General features: G+C 42.5%; 2 protein-coding genes across 2 annotated transcripts in view; both read right to left on the bottom strand.

Moving 5' to 3' along the window:
• The window catches only part of OC90 (otoconin 90), a 34,003-nt gene extending 16,068 nt beyond the window's left edge, over positions 1–17,935 (bottom strand). The window contains exons 1-7 of the mRNA XM_043541902.1: positions 17,890–17,935; positions 11,269–11,334; positions 9,928–9,987; positions 9,086–9,260; positions 4,465–4,577; positions 3,008–3,136; positions 1,033–1,074 (exon numbers count right to left, since the gene is read on the bottom strand). Coding sequence (XP_043397837.1) covers positions 1,033–1,074; positions 3,008–3,136; positions 4,465–4,577; positions 9,086–9,260; positions 9,928–9,987; positions 11,269–11,334; positions 17,890–17,935 — 631 coding nt within the window. The remainder of the gene's footprint in view (positions 1–1,032; positions 1,075–3,007; positions 3,137–4,464; positions 4,578–9,085; positions 9,261–9,927; positions 9,988–11,268; positions 11,335–17,889) is intronic.
• A 4,714-nt stretch (positions 17,936–22,649) lies between these two features.
• Positions 22,650–25,760, bottom strand: part of HHLA1 (HERV-H LTR-associating 1) — a 41,024-nt gene continuing 37,913 nt past the window's right edge. Inside the window, exons 14-15 of the mRNA XM_043541901.1 lie at positions 23,266–23,348; positions 22,650–22,978 (exon numbers count right to left, since the gene is read on the bottom strand). Coding sequence (XP_043397836.1) covers positions 22,935–22,978; positions 23,266–23,348 — 127 coding nt within the window. The 3' untranslated portion in view covers positions 22,650–22,934. The remainder of the gene's footprint in view (positions 22,979–23,265; positions 23,349–25,760) is intronic.

The following is a 25,760-nucleotide window of genomic DNA, read 5'->3' as shown; positions in this document are numbered from 1 at the left end:
AATCAGGCCCTAAGACGGTATAGTTAGAACAGTGTGCACGTAAAAATGGCATGAATCCGACCCTTTTATCATTGCTATCTTTAACATATGGGAGGCAGCCTGTTTTAAAACAGTGGTGTTTGTGTGTGTATATTATACACATGTGGGAATTTGGATATTTGAACCAGTTTATTATTTTTTTAAATAAATGTGTTCTTCTGTAGTTGGACACACAGAACTACCTCTTCAAACTAGAAGCATTGTGGGTAACATTTTCAAAAGCACCTCTCAAAGGGCATTTCTGCCTGTAGTGCCCCCTGCTGGCCAAGTATGGCTCAGCAGCACCCTTCCTCAATTTCTCCTGCAGTGGTTCCCTGGAATAATCCACAGAGATTTTATGTCCAATAACAAGCAACTTTCTTGGGGACTGGGTTATTAATATGACCAAAGTAGCTCTCTTTCACCCAAGACTCCTATGGAGCATAGCCCCTCCTCCTTGGTATGTCTGGCTCCAAACCTCTTCGCACAGTTATCAGCCCTTCCCAAATTCTGCTGAGTCAGTCCCTCCTCTTCAGTTCAGGGGTTCACGGGCCCTTACTTGGGCCTGTGTGCGTTGGGCTCTCAGCTACATCCTTTCTAAACCGTTTCAGCAGCTCTTCTCTCTCAGCTGCCATTTACTCCTTTATACGGCCCAGGTGCTTTCTCTTAAGCCCATTTGGGCAGCAGGCAATCAGCCACAGGTGCACTAGACCCCGCTCCCTCTTAAGAATCAATCACCATATGACAGTGACTCAGTGATTTAGAAGTCTAAGTCCCATTTACTCAAGTGACTTAAGAACCTGCCTGAGTCACCTTAGAAAATGGGACTTAGGCTCCTTAGACACATTTGACAACTTTTCCCATTGTATTTTAGCATCTTACTACAGAGGTGTTGCACTTTGCTTTTCTGTAAAGAATCTCTCTGCTGAAGTGTGCACTAGCTTTTTTTGTGATCAATAAGATGATATAAATTGAATACATTAAAGTCAAAGGATTCTAGAGTTCAGGACATACCCTCCACATGAAGTGTTGTCAATCCTTTCTTGCTAGTTGTTTCTGAGAAGAAGAGAGATCATAGCTGAAATACTGTTAGGAAGCATTTTTTTCAAAGCCTGAAACACACAGTGCCAGCTATACAGGGAGGTAATCAAATGAGTGACTATGATGAGGCCACTGGCACGCAAAGGGTTAATAGTGCCCTAGGGAGGCTGTGCAGGAAGCAGCCAATAGGAGAGGAGCTGCGAGGAACACCCAATCAGGGCTTAGCATGTCCACAGAAGAAGAGCTGTGGGGCAGAGCAAGGGCAGTTACACCCTGGAGCTCAAGGAGAGAGAACTGGGTGCCTGGTAGGCAGACAGAAGCTAGCTCCCTGGACAGAGCAGTGCTGCTAGTAAGGACAGGGGGAGCTAGAGAAGAGCTCCTGGCTGTCTGCTGGGATTTGCATCCTGAGGCAAGGGCGAAGCACGTGCTGGGGCCACTGGGGAAGTGGCCAGACAATTGGCTGCAGTCCCCACTGGAGAAGTGGTGGGACAGTTGGACTGCAACACTTGCCCTGGAAGGGGGGAGCACAGGTCTTGACACGGCCAGAGGGCTGTGTCATGAAGAGAACACTGCCTTCCTTGGAGTGACGTGCGTCTGGGAGCAGAAGTCCCGGCAGCCGAGGCACCACTGGGAGTGGGTGTACCAACCTGCAGAGCTAATTCCTAAGATGACCAGTAGGAGGCACCAGCGTGGTGAGTGGAGCCCCATCATGGAGACCATCAAATGAAAAGATTTCTTGATTTATGAAGGCTCTGTTCCATCAAGATATATAACTGGGAACCTTTGAATCCCAAACTAGTCTGGGGGATCACTGACCTGCCTTTAACATCAGTACTAAGCAGAGCTGTCTGCAGGACAATAGTGCCGTTTAGCAGCCATTTTTCAGGTTTCAGTGCGGCTCTAAAACAAAACCTTTTGAACGGGTTTGTGAAACAGAATTGGGTTGAAACAACTATTTTTAGATCAAAACCCTGAGCTTTTTGATTTGGGCCTCTCTCAGTAGAGGTGAACTTCCCAGCTTCAGTGCTAACTTCTTGGCTCTTGGGCCTGTCACTTACCCTCCATTTCCCTGTCTATAGAGTAGGGATGACACTTGCCGGCTTTGCCAGGCTCTGGGAGAAATAACTCTACCAAAAGCGTTAAGTAGTTTACGTTGGCAAAGGACTTGGCAGGTTAAAATAAAAGAAGGTTGTGTAAATGAGCTAAGTGTAACAACCTTTAGGCACTCTGATGTTTCTGGTGCTTCCCTGAGACTCCTGCAAGCACACGCACAGACTGCCAAGCACTTTTGGAAACATGGCCACTGAGCTGGGCTGAGAAGCTGCCCCTGTTAGTTCAAACCCAGCCCAAGGCCAGAGTGTCCAAAAGTCGTCGCCATCTCATAATCTGTTCAATGACCTATTTGAAACGACTTTGGGGGCATCTCACTAGACAAGTGTTCATAGTAATAAAATTGTAGCCCAGTTCAGCGACCCTTTGGGCAGCCTTAAAGGTCAATGAATGGAAATGGAGATTAATACCCCTCTTGTCCTGGCCTTACCCTACACTCTGCCATGCCAGGGAGGGGTCCCATAAGCTGAGCAGAGTGGGGAAGCTTGTCTCCCCCCTCACCCATGAATTGCCTTTACTGTGAGCAAAGAGAGGACTTCACCCTTCAGGACTGTAGTCTGGCCCCATTCACACACAAACTTGCTCTATAGATCTGGCCATCTAGTCAAATCACCTGAATTAATCTACACCCTCCTACCACTAGGATTCACTGAGTCATGGGAAATGGAAATGATTCATGGAACAGAGAACAGGACAGCCATTGATGCCATCTGCAGGATAAGAAACCGAGACACCAGCAGCAGCACTGTTCTCCTTGGATCCAATTTGGTGCCCTTTCCGCCGATGGAAAGATTCCCATTGACTTGAATGGTCAGTAGATCAGGCCCTTTATTATTACCTGTAACCTGAGCTGGACAGAAGGAGACATCCAGGCCGTTCAAGGAAGAGTTAACGTGTGAATTGACAAAACACTCAATAGCCGCTTTGTCACAATTGCAGAGAAGCCGTTCACAAGGATCCCCAGACTCTGGAGTAAAAACAAAAATCCAGACAAGGTACCATTGAAATATCTGTTTCCACCATCTGCCTTCGCCTCTCAGGCTTTCCATCGACAGCTCCATTTCATTTTGTAGAACATAACCCTATACTGTATTTCTGCAAGTACCGAGGATAAATAAACTCAGGCTTTACAAAACAATAAGACTGAATTATCCTAGGGAAATTCAGGATGACGTTTAAAGTAAATGCTGGGTTTTTTTCTATTCTACCACTGGCTATTGCTGGCTAGAGAGAGTACGTGGTGCAGCTCTGATTGTATTTGCTGTAGGGGATATTACAAAACATACTTTGCATTACAGTGCAGGTTACCAAACAATTTCCATCACAACCTTCTGTTTTCCCACACTGAGAACTCTGTGACAAATTCACCTTTGAGAAGAATATTTATTTCCAGGCTCACACCCTTAGCAAGGGCAATATTTGTTTTTTTCAGTTTGAACAAAACACCTTTGCCATTTTCCAGTAAAGGGAGACAGAGAAAAACACTTTCCCCATCGAGACGTGCTTTTTTGAAGACAGAGCTAAAGCAAAAATGGTGAGAGACTAGAAAGGATTGTGGGATCAGATTGTTTGTTAAACCAGGCTTAATTCAGAGTGGTGCTATCAATGCGTTAGCTACTCTACATTTACCCTGGTGTAACAGCGATCAAAATCTGGCCCCTGGTCTTTACAGAGGACTAGTGCTTGATGAGAAATTGTTTTAAAGAGAAACCATATAGAGGAGTGAAAAATCACTTCTGCACATCATGGTAACATCTGCTCAGCTTTTACCAGAGCTGAATGGAGCTCCCTCCCCTTACAAAGTCATCTCAATGCCCCTTTTCTCCACAGGTGCCAACTTTCATGCAGTAAATAAGCAGCCCGACTTTCACAATAAGCCATAAATCAAGCTAATCCCATTTCAAAACAAGGCCAAAACAAGCCAATCCCTAAGAACCCCAACATGCTATGTGACTAGATCCCCCTAGCGTGCAGTCTGTAATCCAGAGAGCCGTAACACAGGGCTTGAAGGGACCTTGAGAGGCTATCTAGGCCATACCTCCACACCGAGGCAGGATTAACTGTACCTAGACCTACAAGACAATCATAGGTGATTTCTGCCTAGTCTATACATGGCTCTCAGTAAATTAATTGGAATTATTATTATTTATCATTTATATAATTGTAGCCCCGAGGAGCCCCAGTCATAGACCAGGACCCCGTTGTGCTAACGCTGTACGAATACAAAAGCAACCCCCCTTTTTCCCGATCAGTACAAAGCCCTGGTAACAGGCAGCAGTCCCCTTTGAACCTTACCACAGGTAATGTTTTTGGTAAGACAGCTGATGTCCATAGAAATCTTGGCAGGGTCCCAGGAGCACTCCAGCTCCATGGCTTCTTCGTAGCATTTGCGGTGCTGGAAACAGCAGCTTAGGAGCAAAACAAAGAAACCAAAAATACAACTGAAAGAATGCCAGGGACGCACATCCTCATTTTCGTTTCACTTCCTGCTTCCCCTTTGGATGGTTATGCGATGGGCAACAGGCAGGTGCACAGGATCCTGTGAGAGAAAAGGGGGGGGGGGGCGTCCCTTTTTTCTGACTAGTTTATCAGTAAGGAACATTCATTCCTTTTTCCCCTCATGGCAGACTAGGCCTAATAGACTAAGCACAGCGGGGTGCAGTGAGAATCTGTCTGCCGCTCCCCACCTTACTATAGCCCCCTGACACTGTGTCGGTGCAGAGGAGCCCTAAGGCACAGAGAGTCTCCCTGCCAAGCGCAGAGCTGGCTCTGCTGTTCCTCTTTCCAGAGTCCCTGGCCCAGAGGGGCCAACAGGAGACATTTCTATCCCCCAGCTATTTCCTGGTTGTTGCAAAAGCCATGGCAGACAGAGTTCAAGTTAGGACAGCCCAGTGCTGGGGGCAGCCCCAGCCCCCAGCAGCACCCTCCCCAACCCCCAGATCGCTCAGGGAGCTGCAAGCTTCTTTCCGCTGTCCTGGGCCAAGACACCAGACTTGGAGTTGCTGTGTTTGAACACAGCTGACTTCCTTCATGGGACTAGGGAGTTCATTAAACCTCTCTGCGTGTTGGGTCCTCTCCCTCCTCATAACAGCTAATCCTTCGTATCTTTCTGCCATGGGTATTCAGAAAGATTATTAAGGCTGTGATGTGAGCGCCATGTCCTCCTCCACATGTATGGAAGGAGGAGGAGTTGGTGTACGGTGTTGGTGTTGGTGGTGTTGTGTACGGCCATGGAGGGTTGTACCCTGTGAGCAATTTGTTTCATTCCACCCCACTCCCAGTGTGTCCCATTGCCCCTGCGCTGCCTGGGACCTTGACATGGCTCTCGGCAGCGAGGCAAGTAGGAGGGCTCCTAAAATGGGCTGTGCCTAGGATGTTTGTCTTGGTACAAAAGATTTGTCTGAGGCTATGAGAATCCCAGGGGTTGCTTCTGAACAGGGCTCTCCTACTAGGCCTTGGACTGTGTCCACTCTGGGTGGACTCAGACTGTTTGATCCCATAGAATCATAGAATATCAGGGTTGGAAGGGACCTCAGGAGGTCATCTAGTCCAATCCCCTGCTCAAAGCAGGACCAATCCCCAACTAAATCATCCCAGCCGGGGCTTTGTCAAGCTGGGCCTTAAAAACTTTGAAGGAAGGAGATTCCACCACCTCCCTAGGTAACCCATTCCACTGCTTCACCACCCTCCTAGTGAAATAATGTTCTCTACAGAACAGGAGCAAGTGACAGGCACCCTTTGTATTGTAGTGTAACTGTCTCTTTAAAATACGAGTGAGCACTAAAAGGCCCAGAGGATGAAAGGGAGCATCGGTTCTAACAAATGGTGAATGTTTGACCTGTCTATTGTTTCCACTCACTGGTATCCATTTGCTATCTCTGCTGGACCCTTTCCATGGTGTGACGGCACTTGAGGCATCACCGTTGTACCAGGGGAGTATTAAACAAAGATGGGAATGAAACATTCCATAGAAAAGCCTTGACAGAGTCTTCAGCTTGACAAACACAATTATATCCAAGACCCGGCTACAGTCTGTGATCGCCAAGATGACCTGCCTGTTACACTAACAGGTCGGGGAAATCCTCACCGGAGCCTCTTGGCGATGTTTGGAAAGCAGACAAACAATGCTGAGCACTGTGAATTCAAACCATGTACAAAACCTAGTGTACTAGGCTAGCGAGCCCTGCCCTGCAGACCCACAGTGTCAAAGGTGCAGGTTTGTAAAATGAAAGAGCAGTGGGGTAAAAGTAGAGCGCTGTGTGCTCTTTATAGGTGGATAACCTTCATGGGATATAAGGATACATCCTCTATATTTCACTCTTGCTAGTGGGATTATTTGAACATGCAGCAGTTCGGGGGTTTGCCGCTTAGAATCAGAGAAGGGAAAGCTAGGGGAGGGTGATTTGGTTTTGTGATTAAGACGCAGGACTAAGATCCTGATCCAGCAAAGCACTTAATTTAACATTAAGTGTGCTGGACTGAGAAATGGTTCCTATTCCTTGCTCCACCACAGGCGACCTGCAGGACCTTTGGCATGTCACAGGCCTAGGTTCACAAAGATACTTAAGTGCTGTGACGCTTAGCACACAGGAACACACTGTGAGCTTGGTGCCTAGGCTTCCTGTACCATGAATGGAGATGGATAGGCACCTTAGACTGTGATTCATAAAAGCCAGCAGAGGCGGGGAGCTGGCCAATGAGCGGAAGGAGAGGGGATGCTAAGCCTATTAGAGAGTCCAGGCCCACTAAATCTGGGGTTTAGGCACTTAAATACCTTAGAGACTGAGGCCTAGATTTACAGAGACTGAATTGGCTCAGTCAGATTCTGGAGATGATGCTACTTCTCTCCCTCACAGGGGTGCTGAAAAGCTAAATTCATGAATATTTTCTAAGTGCTTTGAGATCCTTCGGTGGAAGGTGTCCATGAAAGCAAAGTATTATTTAGCTACTTCGCTTTAAAGACCTGAGCTGAAATCTCAGGATCCTCGGTCACACCAGTTTAATACCAGTGTAACTCCATTAAGTTCAATGCAGTCGAACTAATATAAACTTGGAGTAATAGAGTGGAGATCAGGCCCATTAACTCTAAAGCCAGCTTTGCCACTGATTGCCTCTTTGACCTTGGGCAAGTTTCTTGAGCTCTCTGCTTCATCTTTCCAGTCTCAGACTAGAAGATCACGATTTAAGGAATTTAGATGGAGAATGGACTTCAGCAACTGACCAACTTCTACATAATGCAGATCCTGGCACTGGCAGAACTGTTTCTTTTAGCAGGATGTTTTCAGTGTCTGTGTCTCTTTAAAGAGGTTCTCTAAATCTGAACAGTATCTTGTATATGTATATGGAAAAGCAAACATCTGCATCTCTTATACCGTACAGTGGGTTTTGTACTGACGGGAGAGATGCTGTTAACCCATTTCAAATCCATCTGTTTGAAAAGGCCGTGTCTGTGAATCTTTCTTGGGCCAAAGACTCTGATAGATTGTCCCGCAGCTTCTCATGTTCTGTATTTAGGCAGCTTTTCATTAAAATGATAAGTGAGGGGCTGTTTAAGCGTTGAGCTGTTTCAGCGATCAGTTCATTGAACTGGATCGAGCTCTGATTTCAGAGTGTCAGCACCTTTATTCAGAGAGCAATTCGCCAAGCCATTCACGAGGACTTTGTGTGGCTTTTCTCAGCTGGGAAGATAAAAATTCCATTTTCCTCCCCTTCAGATGATGTGGGATTGCAGTGGATTCATCTCCATGCAAAAATCTACTTTAACGCTCTTTAAACCATGAAAACATTCCTCACTTAGCAAATGAAATTACCTCTTTCCCCACCTACGCCTGGGCAGGACTTGGCCCTTGTTGCATTTCTTTCCCAGTGTTCCCCAGTCAAGTGACCATGAGGAAACAGGACTCTCAGCACTGATGCCTCCTGTCCTATATTTTACCTTACTGGCCTAGCAAGGGAGAGCACGGACTGAATTACCATCAAGGATCTGTCCACCAGGGGCAGAGGCTAAAGCACAGAGCTAGGAGTCAGGAGTTTATGGTTCTGTTCCCAACACTGCCAAAAATGTCCTGTGTGCTCTGAGGTAAGTCACTTAATCACACCATGCCTCAGTTTACCCACGTGTAAAATGAAGAGACTAGCTTTGTGCTCTGATGCTACCATGGTCTGTAACCTATGAATGTGTTTAGATGGTCTAGTACTATGACAATGAGCATGTACACAGAGAGAATCTGCTGCCTCTCAGGAGTGGTTTCCTTTTGCAGCCCGTTTAGCCCAGCTTCACAGCCAGTGTTACAGGGAAATGTGGGTGCAGAGGTGTGGACTACGCCTGCTTTTAATTTCAGGGGGAGAGTGGTCCACATTTTGCCAGCTGAGAGTATTCAGGGAAATAAAGGCTTGGATGATAAATCCCAATATCTGTAGACAGCAAGGGAGAAGCACAACATATGGGGTTACTATCCGTGCCTGAAGATCCAGGGGATGGGATTATCCAGGCCTAAAATTATCCCTAGCCCACTGAAAACAGCCTTTCGGGAAGTTACTGCTCCGTGTGGTTCCAGGGCTGTGCTGCAAAATAGCTGTTGTTATTGCCGGTGAATGGGGAAATGGATGGCACCAAGAAAGGGCAATGATCATTTAGGAGGGCAGGATAACCGACGTTATATCCAATGTTTTGTGGGTCATTGGAGACAGTGTTGGTTGAGGTTACATGTAAGCACAGATTGGATACTTGGATATTACCATGTGAGCCAATCGTCCATTTGTAAAGCTAAGGGTTATGACCATAAGTAGTTTAGCCAAGTGTTAAGTTTCAGACTGTCACCGCAAGATTTCAGCATTGCTCCTCTCACCACACTTTGTTCTTTTCCACTCGCACCCATCCACCCCAGCAGAACGATCTCCCAGGAACAAAACACACCTGTCCGCTTCATCCACAGGGAGCCCTTCCATCTCGAACCGGCAAGAGCAGCCATAGTCTTCGAAATCCCTGGGGCAAAGTCCAGTTACACACCTCATTTTGTTCACGAAATGGAGCAGCGCAGGGAAGTTAGTGAATATGGCCTGGAGCCAAGTGAAGTGAGAACCCAGGCAGTCTGAGAGAATAGACATAGGAGGATGATATTCAGAGATGGAAAAGATCTGGATGATACTGTACGTGCTGGGGTCCCTCTCCGTGGATTCAAATGCAGGATCAGGGTCTAAGGCAGAGGTCCCCAAACTTTTCAGGATCGCACCGCCACTTACCCCGTATGTTCCCCTCCCCAGGGCTGGGAGTGGGGCTGTAGCTCCCAAGGCGGAGAGATGTGGACAGAGGAAAGAGGACCAAGGCTGGGGCTGGGAGCAAGGCCAGAAATGGAACTGCAGCCAGGGGCCGAGGCTGGAGCCGGTGCTGGGGCCAGGTGTGGAGCTGCGGCTGGGGGCAGGGCCAAAGCAGAGCTGGGAGCAGAGCAGGGCTGGGTGTCATTCCCTCCCCACCATCCGTGGGGGCTGGCCTGGGCCTTGCCACGCCCCCCTGAACGTTCCTCTGCCCTCCCTCACAAACGTTCCTCCACACGTCCCACAGTGTGGGGACCTCTGGTCTAAGGAATGACATAGTGCAGTAGCCCTTCTGGGGGCCTTAGGAACTGCAGACAATTTAATCCTTAGATATTAGCTTTAAGGGAAATCTGTAATTTCAGGAGTTTTTTCTGCTCTTTTTTTATAAACAAATTCCATGCTATTTTTACTGCCAAAAATATCAAATCATGAGTCTGCACTTACCAAAAAACAATGCAACGCTGTCCACATTTTGAAAGACCCCATTGAAGAATGTGATATTGTCTAAACCAAAAGCATAATAAAACTGGTGAAAAATGTTTGCCCTTGTATAAACGTATGTCGCATATATTGATTTCAATGGGAGGCATAATGCAGCTGCAGGCATGATATAACCCTTGCAGTATAGCCAACCCTGAGCATTCAAAAATTATGAGACAAGCCCCCCCAAATCATGAGATTTTAATAAATAATACCTTTGGGAATCTATTTTTTTGCCTCCTGGTTTTTGAGCCTTTTGGGGTCTTATTGTCATGCTTTTCTCTGCAGCTGTGAGGGCTAGAAATGTAATTTTTAACAGACAAATTGAAAGATGAGATGCTCATAGAATCACCTGACTCCAGGAGCTGGGTTTTTAAGAAAATTCCACAAGGGATAGGACACAGTGGTCAGTGATGACGTCGCTGGGTTTGGAGTTATGCAGGCATTCTTTTGAGTTTGATGTTAAAGGAGGTAACCATGTGGATAGAGGCACTACACTAATGTTACCCAGCTCTGAAGGAACACCCTCTAGTGGAACCAATATGGTTCATTCTCTGTACTCATCTGATCCTTTCTTCTGAGACTGACAAAAATGTCAGCTGTGGTTGTGATTTTTTTTATGTGAATATGTGTGTGCTGGGGACTGGAGTGAGATTGTCTTTCAACTACACGAACCGCAAACAGCCATCAGAAATTCCCCATTTTATAATCTCTGGGGTTTAAGAATAAACCCCATCTTACTTAAGATGTAAAAAGAAGTTTGTTTGGCTTAATGGTTAAGATATGGTTAAGACCATGAATCTTGAAGGTTCACTTACTCTGTTTTCAAACTCACTTTTCTTTTGAGAAACAGGTAAGATTTAATCATTTCAAATGTAAATTCCTAGCTAGTTCGTTAGCTATAAACCTGTTGCAACAATAAACTCAGCAACAGTGGTACAAATTTTTCTCTAGTCAACTTGAGGACCCTCACCTAGGTTGTAGCAGAGATGGTTTTGGTTTGTGTTCCAGCAACACCAATGATGCAGTATCTGATAGAGGAGCCTGATCCTCCTCTTACACTCATGTCAATCAGGAGGAACTCCACCAAGCTCCATGGACTTACATCAAGGTAAAATAAGTGCAAACGAGAGGTGACTCAGGGCTCTGAGTTATTTAACCTCTGCTAAAGGTCCAGTATAATGAGGGACAGATCTGTGAACACTACTGGAAAGTTCTTTCTGGATCTCTTGCCCAACGAGGTTGCACCCTGGCGCCTCTTAATGCATAAAAATATTGTAACAAGGAAAGCTTAAAAATTCTTACTCAGATTTCTTTCAGGTGCAAGTGGAAGCTCTGGTGGAAGGGCTGGGGGCTCCGATTCTTGGCCGCCTGGCTCACCAAACATATTCAAGAAGAAAGAATTTTAAAATGGAAAAGAAAAAGAAAATATATATACACTTCACAAGGATAGAGAGTGCGTATTTTATAGAGTAGCCAAATACCAGAGTGCCTTGGTAGCAACATTAATGCACTGATTCAACAAAGCATGTGCTTAAGTCATGTTGACTTCAAGTTTAAAGTAGTTATGCACATGTTTAAGTGCTTTGCTAGATAGGAGTGGACTTACACACATACTTAAGTGCTTTGCTGAACCTGACCCTTTTTGGGGGTACTCGAGCTATCACAAGCTGGCCACTTCCATTGTGCCATTTAGTCCGGAAATCCCTGTGACCTTCATTTGTTTGATTTGTGAGGTTAGGGAGAATCTGCACTGAAGCTCCATTGCTAATTCAAAGCCCCTATTTTCCTGTGTCTTCTGTGCTTGGATGTCCCTTTCAAATACAGAATCCTTTTCGTAATGCTCCCTAAGCTTCAGTCCCAGCTTTCATTCTCACTGGAACCACTTCAGTGCTTGAGGGCTTCAACTCAAACCATATCATGCTCGAGGGACGCAGCACCATTAGACAGGTATCAGTCTAGCAATGTACCTTATCCGAACAGGTCACCTAATCTATTAATATATTGAGAGTGCGTTGCAAGAGATCTCTGAGGGATTTCTTGTTTGCTGTATTTCTGATTGCTTCACTAGGGAGCCTAGGCACGGGTTATTGGCATGTATTTGTTTAGTTTTTTTGAAGTCCATATTATTATTATTCACCATTTATAATGCTATTGTGCCTAGACTCCAACTGGGTCAGGGCCCCATTGTGCTAGGTCACTACCCCAAAGATCTTAAACTTTTCAGATTGGCTTATCTCATTTATATTGTCTACTCTCATCAGCTATTTCTGCTTCTTCATTTGGATTATTGCTGCCTCCCTTTGAAACTGCCATGGTAGAATTTTTCCACGTTTACTTTTCTGTTTATAAAATTCTGCATTAGGATAAAGAGTGGTGATTTGTTTTGCTGCTTCTTGCATTTCTCCACCTGGTGGTGAGTAATTTGCAGAGTGTGTGTTTTTGTTTGGGGTTTCTTTTGCTTCCTTAAGGATGGGTAAAATTTTCAGAAGTGCTTGGGGAGGAGATAGCATAGAAGAACCTTGGGGCCACTTATTTTTATTTCTGCCCTAATCTCCAGGAGCTCCATGAATTCCTCTGAGCCCCAGTGAAAGACTTTTGGGTAAACAGTGACCCAGCAAGATTATCATTCTGCTTGTAGCCAGCTGCTTTTCTCCAAACAGAAAAGTCCTTCTTATAAAATGTGACCTTTGCAGGAAAAGAGAAGCAGCACCCTGAAACTTTGATAGCTACAAGGAATTCAGATCACTGACTAAAATGATATGAACCCATTAGCAGGAGTGTCATTTAATACTGCACATGCATAAACAGATTTGGCCCAGACTTACAGTTAAGCAAAGCTATCTTTGATTTGTAGGCTGCTCCCTGTGCTCCCTTTACAACGATAAAAATCCTTTTGTCATGTCATATTGTTACTGTTAATTACATATTGGGCCACATTCTCAGGTGGTCCAAATCAACATCGTTCAGGTGTAGTCTGTGCTGATTTGCACCAGCTGAGGATCTGGCTCAGTGGGTAAAATTTTCAAAAGCACCTTATCCCATTGACTTTCTATGGGACTTGTGCTCCTAAGTCACTTACGCCATGTTGAAAATCACACTCAAATACTTTAAGGCTGTCATTTTCCAAGGAGTCTAAGAGAATGAGTCTGGTACCCAACTTCCATGGACTGTCAATGGATTATGAGTACCCAACTGCTGTATCATCCTTTGTAAAGCCCAGAGCAAATCCATGATTCTGAATCTGAAAACAAAGAATTTATGCAGAGCAAGAACCATAGCCCTAAACTCATGGAGAGCAGAGTTGCTCAAGCATGTTTCATAGTTGATTTCATTCTTTTGAACAAGTTTAATTGGCATAAAATTACTAGCACAAGAATATCTGCAGCCTGCTGGTGAGGTTATATAATAATCTCAGCCCCCCTGTAATTATTTGACTCTTTTTCTTTGTATGACCGGTAATGACATTTCCAAGTTAGTATCAATAGGCCAATGTTTGTTAACAAAAAGAGAGAACCTGGTTTACAGTCAAAATATAAGCAAAGGCGCTCCCTGCACATTCTCCTTAGTACATACGAGAGCGCACAGGATTTTCAGTCAACAATTTAGTTGACAAAAGTTAACCTTTTCCCCAAGCAGCTTGTGATTTTTTTTTTACTGCTTTGTTATTTAATACATCTATTCCAGCAGCATCTAAAAGCACACTGAGTTGGAGCCCCATTATGCTGTGTGCTAAACAAACACGTAGTAGAGGACAATCCTGCCCCAAAAAGCTTACAGTGTCACAGACTTTAGTTATTCTGAATTACTCAGTGAATAGTTGAAGGCCCTGACTGATCCTACAATGAGCTCCACGCAGGTGCCCATATGGAATCCTGTTGACTTCATTCATTGTAACATCTAGGCCAATGCAAAGATAGTTTATCCTGTCCGTTACTCAGGAACTACCTGTTGCAAGCATTGCTTTACTCTTTGTTACCTGCCATTTATGCTATGAGATTGGTCACAAGGTAAACAGTGGTGTTTCTGCACCCTGATCAGATGAATACCAAATACGCAAATCGCTTTCAATGGGATCACAAACATTTCCTGCATGCATGCTTGCTTTAATATATAGTCACATGAATATGAAGTGGATGCCAGCTGTAGAGAGATTCCTGGTTCTGGAAGTATTCCCCTTCTTAAGTATGGGGAATGACCCTGAAATATCTAGTATTTCCTGAACCAGCGTGTCCACTGGTATTTGCACAAGGTTTTTGTATAATTTCCAATTTCCTAAATATGTTCTTCCGAATAAAACGTAAGAAGTACAGACATTTGCAAAAGTAAATAAAAGGGCTCAAAAATACTCTCAAAGCAAATGGATGCTTTTTATTTGAAAAAGTGTCTCTGACAATCTCTTACAGACTTCACATGTGATTCATGTAAAGACAGAAAAAGTTTATCAGGAAAACAAAACATGAGAGAAGACTTTCTGGATAAATCATTGACTTAAATGGCTGACATCATGTCTTTGAGTGGCCATACTAATACTTCACATGTATATGGCACCTTCCCTTCCAGCCAAGGAACGTTCACTTTACAAATATTAATTAATTAAATCTGAAAACACTCCCATGAAGCAGGTATTAACAGTCCTATTTTATAGATGGTAGGGAAAGCTTCAGAGACTTGCCCTTTGTCACACAGGAAGTTCTGTGATAAAGCCAGGCCTCATGGTTCCCAGTCCCAGGCCTTATTCACAAGCCTCCTTCCCCCCTTACAACTGTTATTACAAGGCAGAAGTGGTATTCAGATCATATAATTGATGCTGCTCTTTTGATCATGCTTTCTAGAAGTGTAATCTTAACAAAGTCCAGCAATGAGAGAGTGTGTGCCCTCAGCTTATGCATTTATAATCACAGCTATTTCAAATTGCTTAATGTGGGACAAGGAATGTAGTACAATTACGTCAAAATCACCCTAAACTATTTGGAGCAGACAGCTGAGTTGGGCTTACGTACTCAGGAGTTTAGCAAGCCAGTCCATTAAGCAAATTTACAACAACTTCTCTGAATGCCACCTAGCTCCCACTCAGAAAATGGAGATCAACAAATAAGGGAAAAATCAAAGCTGATCATCTTTTCTAAAACGAGAAAAGCTGTAGGCCAAAATGGACCTGGATTTTTCAGCAAGCCTTTGACAAGTTCCCACACCAAAACTTCTTAAGGAAAGTAGCCATGGGATAAGAGGGAAGGTCCTCTCATGGATCAGTGGCTGGTTGAAAGATAGAAAAAGAGAGAGGAATAAATGGTCAGTTTTCACAATGGAGAGAGGTGAACGGTGGGTCCTCCAAAGATCTATACTAGGACTTGTGTTCTTCAACATATTCTTTAATGATCTGGAAAAGGGGGTAAACAGTGATGTGGCAAAGTTTGCAGATGATACAAAATTATTCAAGATAGTTATATCTAAAGCAGACTGCAAGGAATTACAGAGAGATCTCACAAAAGTGGTTGACTGGGCAAAAAAAAAATGGTTGATGAAAATTAACATTGATAAATGCAAAGTAGTGTACATTGAAAAAAATAATCCCATCCCCACCCTCACATGCACAGAAAGATGGGGTCTAAATTAGCTGTTAACTACCCAAGAAAGAGATCTTGGAGTCACCCTGAATAGTGCTCTGAGAACTTCTGCTCAATTCGCAGCAGCTGTCAAAAAGGCTAACGGAATTTTAGGAACTATTAGGAAAGGGATAGAGAATAAGACAGAAAATATCATATTGCCACTATATAAATCCATGGTGCACCCACATCATGTTCTGGTTGCCCCATCTCAAAAAGAATAGAGTGGAACAGAAAAAGGTTCAGAGAAGGGCAGCAAAGATGATCTAGGGGATGGAATGATTCCATATGAGGAGAAACTAAAAATATCAGCTCAAAAACGAGATGACTAAGGGAGGATCTGACAGAGGTCTCTAAAACCATGACTGGTGTGGAAAAAATGAATAGAAATGTGTTATTTACTCTTTCCAACAAGACAATAACAAGGGGTTAGTCAATGAAATGAATAGGCAACAGGTTTAATACAAGCAAGAGGAAGTACTTTTTCACACAATACACAGCTAACCATGGAACTCGTTGTCATGGAACGTTCTGACTGCCAAAAGTATAACTGGGTTCAGAAAACAACCGGTTATGTTCATGGAGGATAGGTCCAGCAATGGCTATGAACCAAGATGGTCAGTAGGGTTGCTAACTCTGACTGGAGCTATTCCGGGAAATTATTTTTCCCAGCATGATGTAATGTCATTTTCTTAAAATATCCTATTAAAATCTCCCAGATTGCTTACAATAGTCACCAGGAGATTGATGCTGATTCCAGGAGACTCCAGGCCAATCCTGGAGGGATGGCAACCCTAATGGTCAGGGATGCAACCACAGGTTTGGGGAGATCCTAAACCTCTGACTACTAGAAGCTGGGAATGGATCAGTCCAAAATTGCCCTGTTCTGTAAACTCCACCTGAAGCTCTGGTATGGGTCACTGCTGGAGACAGGACACTGGACATACAGTATGGCAGCTCTTGTGTTCTTATTTAATTAAAATGTTCAAATCTGGGTATTTAGGCTAGGATTTTTCAAAGGAGTTTAAGAGGAAGTTAGGTGCTCAACAACCCTTGAATTTCATATTGAATTGAGGCTCCTGTGGAAATCCCAGTCCTAAACATTCCAATTTATTTTTAAGCAACTAAATGGCAGCTTTTATCTGGGTTCCTGACTTTAGACGCTCAGGTGTGAGCTTTTAACAGCTGGTGCAATTAAAGATATTAGCAGTGTATTTGTTTGATCAATAAGCAAAGTCTTTTTTATGTTTTTTTGGATATACACACTGATTTTCTAAAACCAACATTGTAGCAGTTATTTCTGTACTAGTAGCTGAAAACTCTGTGCTGTCAAATGGGTATAATTTATAAAATCAAAATGGCTGAGAACTTCAAAACTGGATAGTAACAGCTGGTGAATCTAGTGATGCTTGAACCTGGTGATAGTCTAAACAAGAAGTTCTTTGAACCATGTTGGAGCTGTTTCCATCCCTTCAGTCATTCTAGGGCCAGCTTCACAGTGACATACTCACTCACTCACTCACGCACACTCCCTCCTTCCCTCCCTCCTGGAATATTTTTATATAGATTCTATGACATTAGAAAAAAGAACACAGTGATCTTCTTGATGACTGGTATTGTTATATTAAGCTCTTAACACTAAGTTTGATTAATATAGTACTCTTCTGTGATTTGTGTTGACTCAATTCTCCGCTGCAATTCACACCATAACAATGCCTTTGAAATTCGAGAGATGAGGCCGGTGTAGTAAGTCAGTGCAGAATTTGACTTCATGTGAGCTCTATTACTGTACGTCTTTCTAACTTCAGAAACAGTCATGTAGAGCAATTCCTTCCACACATTGTGACAAGAACAAAACAATCTTATGAAAAGGAAGAGAATCACATACAGGATAAAAGCTCAGGAAGATGGTTTAGCTGAACCTCATTGTATTTATGTATGTCTGAATGGTCGGGAGTGTTTGGATAATATAGATTTATCCAAAGACTAAAATACATTCATAGATATTTTGGAACCCTTTTATGTAACTGGTTTGTAGGGTTTTTCTATGAGCGAAACGCTGGGAGAAGCGGAGGTTTCCAATTGTGTTTACATTATAAACGCATTTAAAAGTTTTCTTCCATTACTCTAAACCTATAATGCCTTTGAAATCCTGCAACAACACATTTTACCACTAATCTGATGATTATGCCTTTTTCAGTATGTGCTAGTGATGAGACAGGGCGGTAATCCAAAGATGTTGTTCAAAAGCTAGTCCACTTGAAATGGGCAGTATTAGGGTATAAACGTTAAATAGACATAAAAATATGCAGTCACTTACCACTGTATAATACCATCAACATATTCATCAGCAGAATTACAATCATTGTTTTAATCCAAAGAATGGAAAGAGTCACACAGCAGAAACATTTGCCTGGTGAAGTAAGTAAAATGTTATGTAGGGAGTTTACGTCTTAAATGGACGAGTAAAAAGACATTTGTTATAGGGGGACATTTTCTGTGACTGAATTATTTGTGTAGCCTGATCATATTTCATTTTGATTTGACATGCAGTTACCCACTAACACTTGTGAAATGCACATATTCTAGCAAAGTGGAGTCTCACATGGTATCCCAACATTTTAATTGATACAATGACTATTTAAACTTGATTAACAATATTTGCTACAGGACCACTTGAGGTGAGTAAACAGACTATTCCAAAATACTGTTAATGGGGAAGCCATAACTGGCAACAAAATGGTGAACTTGAAGTTTGTTTCGTTTTGATTCTACAATAAATTTTAATGTCTTTAAGGAATATTTAGTCAAAACACTTCCTTTAAATATGGCACATTGTATAACGAAACGTTGTATAGTGGAAGATCTTCAGTAGGTGTAAACCATCATAACTCTATTGACTTCATTTAAACCACCAGAGGAACGGCCCCTGTGATAGTCAAACATTAATTGTAGCTTTTACAGACATACTGACGTAGCATGTACAATATTTTCATATTGACGTAAATTATACAGCATGTAGGTCTAGGTCTGAGTCTGCTTTTACTAACAGCAGTGTCAAAGAGAAGTAACTCCACTGAAGTCAATGGAGTTTTGCTGATGTGAAGGGGACCAAAAATCAATCTCTCGGTTGCTGTCTCCAGCTGTGGTTTATCCTGGGTTTTAATTTTCTGAATCAGACATTACAGGATTTTCAAATGAGCAAATGAACATTTAATTACCAATGTGCAAACATGTATTTACCCCTCACGATCTTTTCCCCTAAATACTGCTTATAATGCTTAACATCAGCCTAATGCTGACATTCACATTTACTAAATTCTCTTGTAATGCTTTACCAGGATGAATGGATATAAATATAATGGGGGGGTAATTCTGGTTTCGTACAATACCCTAAATCATTTTGCCTGCTCTTTAGTCTGCATCCTCACTGTCTTAAATAGTTTTATCTTAAATAGTTTTCTCTTTGTGTGCAATTCTTTAACAATAAAGAGCATATGAAAAAGAACTTACCTTGAGGAATATTATTCAAGAGTAGTTGGATGGAGGACAAATGGATTTCAATGGGGTCAGTAGTAAGTGATTTATACCCCCTTGAACGTGTACTTTACCCATGTGATCACTTCTTTTATTAACCCTACTTCAACTTTTATTAATTAGTCCTTTCATGAGATTTCTGCAGGTCAGTATACCTACTGCATAGCTTAACTTAGCTATGGGAAATAGCACGGGACATGTAAAGGTTCTATATTAAGAGGCCTTTCTACAGGTGCATCCACTGTGCTGCACGCTGACTTAATATGATGCTGCTGTAATTAAATAACAATTGTTTCACTGTATTCCCTCTTCTACCAAATCTCTGGGTCATGTGATTATGGCTTTTAATAACTTAATAAGAGGTCGTGGCCAGTGATGAAAGACTACTGAACACTTATACAACATTACAAGCTTTGGCATCCCACCAGTGTTGAAAACCCTGCCTTTATCTAATCTCTATGGGTCTGATCCAAAGCTTAAGGGCATCAATAGAGAGGTATCCACTGATTGCAATGGGCTCTGGACCAGGTTTTCTCTTAGTTTAATATGTACTCCTTTTAGCAATGCCAAATGCAGTTAGTCTTCAAAGTCACCATTGGCAAAGGACAATGGTTATTCATTTCAGATGCACAATTTTAGTGAAAGCTAGTTGAAAGTTTGGGATATTTTGCCATTTGGGGCTTTAATAAGTCACTGTATCTGGGGTTGAGGCTGACAACACCTGACGTTCCAGTTTGCCTAGGTGGCAGAATTTGTCTCCTCATTGAGCAAGCCATCAAGGTCACATTACTCTTGTACTGCACACCCTCAGTTCAGTCACAGTGCCGTTTCAAGGCCTTGGTCTCAATGTACAAGGTCATAAAGGATCAGATCCAGCTAGTGTAGAAGACTCCATGTCTACCCATGACCCTCAGAGACAGCTGCACTCGTCTGGGACACTATAGCAAAACAAAGTAGAGGATGAGGCTCATGAGAACCAAAAGCAAAGCATCCTTGACTGCAACTTGTTCTACCATAATGACTGGGCTGAAGCAAAGGCCTGACCCCTTTTAAGCAAGCAGCAAGACCAGCCAAGCCACACCATTCTGCCAGGCTGTATGTTACCGAGGCAGTTATAGCTAAGATTCATAACACCATTCTCTTGTCGTCACCTTAATTTGTCATATTAACTGCTTAAGAACAGCTATGGTGGTTCCCCTTTTGTCATTAGGCTCTGTGCTATGTGCAAAAGAGGAGTCAGGGAAACCTTCTGTGGGTGGTCTGAACGAGCTAGGAGTAAAGTAATTGTTTCCTCAGGGAGGCAGATGGCTCCACAGTTAGAAATCAGCAGCCAAAAGAGGTGTCTTTGATTTACAATGGGCCACCTTGCCAAGTGGTGTGAATTGGCATAGTTCCGTTGACATCAATGGACATATGCCAATTTATGCCAGCTGATGATCTGGTCCAACATATTAATGTGGAGAGGTTGGAATGGCCCAAAAAGGTACGTAAAAAGGGCTGTGGAGGTGGCCCACATGAGTAATAATTAGGCAATGGAGAGAGAAAGAGAGAGAGAGAGAAAAGACTAGAGCTGGTTAAAAAAGTTCTATTTCAACATTTCTTGACCCAAAAAAAGAACATTGTTAATTTTTTTTTAAAATGTGCCCGTTGTGCTACTGAGGAGCTTCTAGCAGCAGAGTAAAGCCCCCTAAAGTGATATTATGATAATAAGAATAATTCATTTCCACAGCTGCACGAGTGCTGGCTCTTCCTGCTCAGGTTTCCATCCAACGCAGTAGCATGGGTACTGGTGGTGGCTTGTTATGGGAGCCTAATGGAAATATTGAGCTTTGTAATGGAACTTGAGCTAGGGTGGTGACTAATAATTAAGGCTGCCAGGGTCTCAAGAAACAGGAAAAAGGTCACAGCCACCCTGGCTTTCCCTTTTGCCCATGACTCACTCTACAGCGGTGGCTCCTGCCCCAAGTTTCCCTCTCCTGGTGCAGCGCCACTCAGGTTTGGCCTGGTTGCGCCTCTGTCATGATGCAGGGGGAAGGACAGGCAAACACTGAGTGGCACTGAGCGCCGATGTTCCCGGGCACAAGGCCCAGAGTGGGGAGCCAGGCCCAGTCCTGTGGGACACAGGAGCTACTGCTCTCCAGTCCCCAAGTGAATGTGTGGTGGGCTCACTCACCAGCCCCTCCCCCCAACTCCCCTCCTCACTTGAGCCAGGATTGGGGTTGTGGTGCAGGGTGTGTGTGTGTTGGGGGGTGCTGCCAGAGGTGGCCAGCACCCCCTTATCTGTCCATTTATTTAATCAGGCATCATGGAAAAATTCTGTCCAGCATTTTCCCACAGAAAATGGCTTGTTTACCAAAATAAAAATTTTCACAGAAAATGTTTTTCTTTATTTTGTTTTTCAGTGAAAACTGGGGAAACACCCAAAACTGAAAAATTGCTTTCCAGCTTTCTCTGTTTCTGTTTTTTCATTCTCTCTCTCTCTCTCTCTCTCTCTCTCAATCTTTCTCCATACACGTGCCCCTTTTTTCCTCTTTTTTTCCATGTTGCCACTCAATAAGAGAAAGAGGGGGGAAGGAAAGGTAAACTAAAAATTTCTTTTTCAAAAATCCCAAAATGTTCAGTTTCAGTTTCTAAACTTTTTTTGTGGGAAGTTTTTGTAAATGGTGGTTTCTGTTTTTTAATTCTGCAAAAAGCCCTGGCCAGCTGTATCACAAAGGATACGCCTATTATTCCTAGTCTGATTTACACACTGTTCATCCCAGCCATTGTTCTTTCTAATGACCTGACTTTTACTAAGTGGTGTGGTTATAATTTATGTCATTCTAAATTCCTTTGCCCTTTGCTATGACTGAGAGCTTAGCACTTGCACCCTGCCACCAGGTACTATGGTGAACATACGCTTTGAAAGAGGAGCACCAGAAACCCTTGTTATGCCTATAGATTACTTTGTGATTCCCAGTTGTGATGTTCTTCTTCTTTGGTATTGTATTAGTTAGTATAGTCTTCTCTTTATTAAAATATCTGGGTTAAATTTGTACTCAGTAACAGGGAAAATATGTTCACCTTGTTTGAAATGTGAATACTGTAGTTGGATGACATACTTTTGATTCACGGCAGCATTAGGTATTACATAGGAACACACATGTTATGTGATTTTTGTTTTCTGGTTGTTGCTTTTATTAGCAAGAGCTGTTTGTTCACTGAAGGTATACGAAGGGATTGAAGGGAGCAGGCTAAGGACAGGACTTTTTAGTACTTGATATGAATCAGCATGAGCTAATATAGATACAGCATAGCAGTGAAAGCACTGTAGGTACAAACATTTCTTACAGAAGAAGATGCAGTGGTTGTATTCTCCCACTCACATGGCTCACCAGTTTAAAGCATGGAGTAAGGGAGATCTCTTGATTTGGAACACTGAACGATCTGAAAATGTTTAGGTTCATGAAATAGTAAACAAGTGTCACCTCTTAGACGTCTTTTAGGTCTGATTTAAAATTATTTCATATTTATTATGATCTCTTTAATGTAATTTTGGACAAAACTAACAATCTGCATACATTAACAGTCTTTATAGATATCTTTTATAAAGCACAGTTTAAAAATCTTTTTAAAATATTTCATTACAGTTAAATTTATTGTTTGAAATTCACCTGGTTTTATACATCATTTATACAACCCTGTGGAGGAAAAAAAAATCTCTAGAAAATAGCTGGTTGATACAAATATTTGCAACTAACATATCTAGCCATCAATTGTTGTTAAATGGAAAAAGACTACTAAAGACTGCCAGAACTCTTCTCATTTGCAGTAAATTCCCTCAGTGCTTTAGACAGATTTACAGATGTTTGTAAGGCATTTTTGCTTTAATGCTGGAAGAACAAAAGAAAATCACACTCAGAACATATTTCACAAGGAGAATTTCTAAAACATATTATAAGCTTAATTATACGTTTTTATTTCATAAATAAAAGATAATAAAATAGCTATTGGGGACAGACTCTTAATTGCTCTGTGGAGATTTAAAGTGTCTCGTTAATGATCTTTAGCACCTTTTGCAACTTTACTGAGCCATATTTTCAGCGGCTATAACTGGACATACCTCCACTTTGACACATTTAATAGATTATGGAAGAGTATAACCAGAAAGTTTACTTACTTTGTGAGTAAGCCTTTCTTTTGACCCTTTCACAGATGTAAGTTGCATTTTTCAAGAACCAGGAATAGTATTCAATACAGTACCTAAAGATTTAGTCAAAGTTAGGGGAGTAATCTCTTTTCATCTATTGTGATTTTATACGTACATTTTTTCAGGTAAGTGTTCTAGTCTAAATATACAAAAAATGTATGCTGCATAGAAAAGCCTGGATTCTGATTTTGTTAATGCTGCTATAAATCTGGAATAATTCCATTGAAGTTAAATGGAGTTACCCATGATTCAAACCCTGTGGATGTCAGATCAGATACTGTCCCAGAATATTTATCCATTTGGGGCCCAATTCCCAGTCTTTACTCAAGTAAAACTGCCATTAACTACAATGGGAATTTTGCCTGTGGGAGGACTGCCTGACATCTTATTTGGAAATCAGGTAATTCTTACAAGACTTGTTCTTTCAAAGATAAACACAGTTAGCCCAACCTTGCTGTCACCCTAATAATGCAATATAATGGGCTGACTCCATATACGCCTTTTTGCATTGGACTATAAAGCCTACACTGTACTCATGAAATCCCACTGAGTCAATGGAGCGATGCTGATTCACACCAACTGAAGATCAGACCACTATCAGCAAAATTACAAATGCAATGTCATCAGGGATAAGTACCCAATGACACCTACCAGGGATTTGCTTCAGACAGATTTGAATATAGGGACTAATCTAAAGACCATTGAAAGACTCCTATTAATTTCAATGGGCTTTAGATCAGGCCCATAATGGAATATGACAAATTTTCTAAATAGAGATCCAAGGTGGGTGAGAGGTAATATCTTTTACTGGACCAAGTTTTCTCTTGTCTCTTTCACCAACAGAAGTTGGTCCCATAAAAGATATCACCTTACCCACCTTTTTCTCTCTAATATGCTGTCACCAACATGGCTACAACAATGGAAGATACTTTCTAAATGTCTTTTCTTCCATTCTGTATTTCCATCTCTCATTCGCACTTGTGGAAGTTCTTGAATAATTGTCTCGGTATAAGTTTTTCCTCTCAAATTCTTAAGCCTTCAAGGCCACAAATCAAGTATACAGATTCTTGTCTGAAGAAATTATTGTCCACATTCCTCTCTCTCTCTCTCTCTCTCTCTCTTTTTTTCAGGAATAGGGATTAATGGGAATAGACCGATGCAAGGATATCCTACTCATACAGAAGTATAATCAAAATACTCAGAGGTCTATATTTGTAACATTTATCAGTAGCTCTAAACTTATTTAAACATCTGGGGATTTAGCATAGGATTTTTTAAAGCGCTTAACATTGCCCTAAGTCTGCTTCCAGTGACGTCAATGGCAGTTTTATTATTACACACTGTCAGGACAATGCTGAGCACTTTTGAAAATCTGTCCCATAAAGCACACTTAAAAGAGCCATTTTTAATGGAAGAGTTTAACAGAGGAACAACCTGAAGGCAGCACGACAAGGGTGCTGAGATGGGCATGCCATACGTAGAAGGCTTGAGGACTGTATGGAAGCAGGAAACCAGACAAAAACTCCTCCTGGCACAGAACATATTGTTCTCTCTCAATTGCTCTTTCAGTTTGACTCTGCATTTTGTTGGTGTAAGTTCTGGGGACAAGTGGCTCTGCTCGGCCGGGGGGGGGGGGGAAGAGATAGCTCCTCCCTCCCTCCTCCAGCTCCCAGGTACCTGATTTTCCACAAGCTCCTCACTAACAATATTTAAGAGTGAGGGGAAAAGTATGCTGCCCCCCCCCAACCTACAGCCAACTAGAAGGAGTCTAAAAATGATTGTCTGGGTTCTCCAGCTACGTGCAGAGTTCAAAGCCCTCTTGGAATAGAGGAAGACAATCTAGTGCAGAAAATGGGAAGGCTCAAAGGCTATCCTGAGCCTAGGGAGCGAGCATGGAAAAAGGCACAGTGTATAAAAAAAAAAAGGAGGGAAAGAGGCATGATTAGTTCAGTGCCTCAAAAAGTATATCACTTATCTAGGCAATGAACCTTGCAGCACCTTGTGGAATCAACCTAAGTAGCACTTTTCCTTTACCAACAGGATTTTCTATTGCAAACACACCAGCTGCTATTTCTGTTCCTTTTACATCACAATGTTTTTGATATTATTGGGGGAAGAACCCTGCTGATGAGGAGCCTATTAAAATACGTACTTCAGTGCTGGTTCAACATCAAAACTGCTGGGATTTCAGGTGGACTTTCATCTTACAGTGACAGCCTCAGTGAAGTGAATGCCTCAAGTTTAGACTCATGAGGAACATGATGCTCATTAATTTTTGCTGTATGGTCGGAGTTAACATCAGCCCAAGAACACAGTGAACTCAGGAGATTTGCTACCACCAGCGAGCCTGGATCAGACCAGGCTGCACTTGCATTGCTGGTGAACAAAAATGGTTGGAAAATTTCCAGTGAACCATTTTTGTAACCGCAAATGGCTTTTTTTTGGACAAAATGGACTTTTTTTTC

The sequence above is a fragment of the Chelonia mydas genome, chromosome 2 (assembly GCF_015237465.2).
Source record: "Chelonia mydas isolate rCheMyd1 chromosome 2, rCheMyd1.pri.v2, whole genome shotgun sequence".
Lineage (NCBI taxonomy): Eukaryota > Metazoa > Chordata > Testudines > Cheloniidae > Chelonia > Chelonia mydas.
This window is presented reverse-complemented; position numbering and strand designations above follow the sequence as displayed.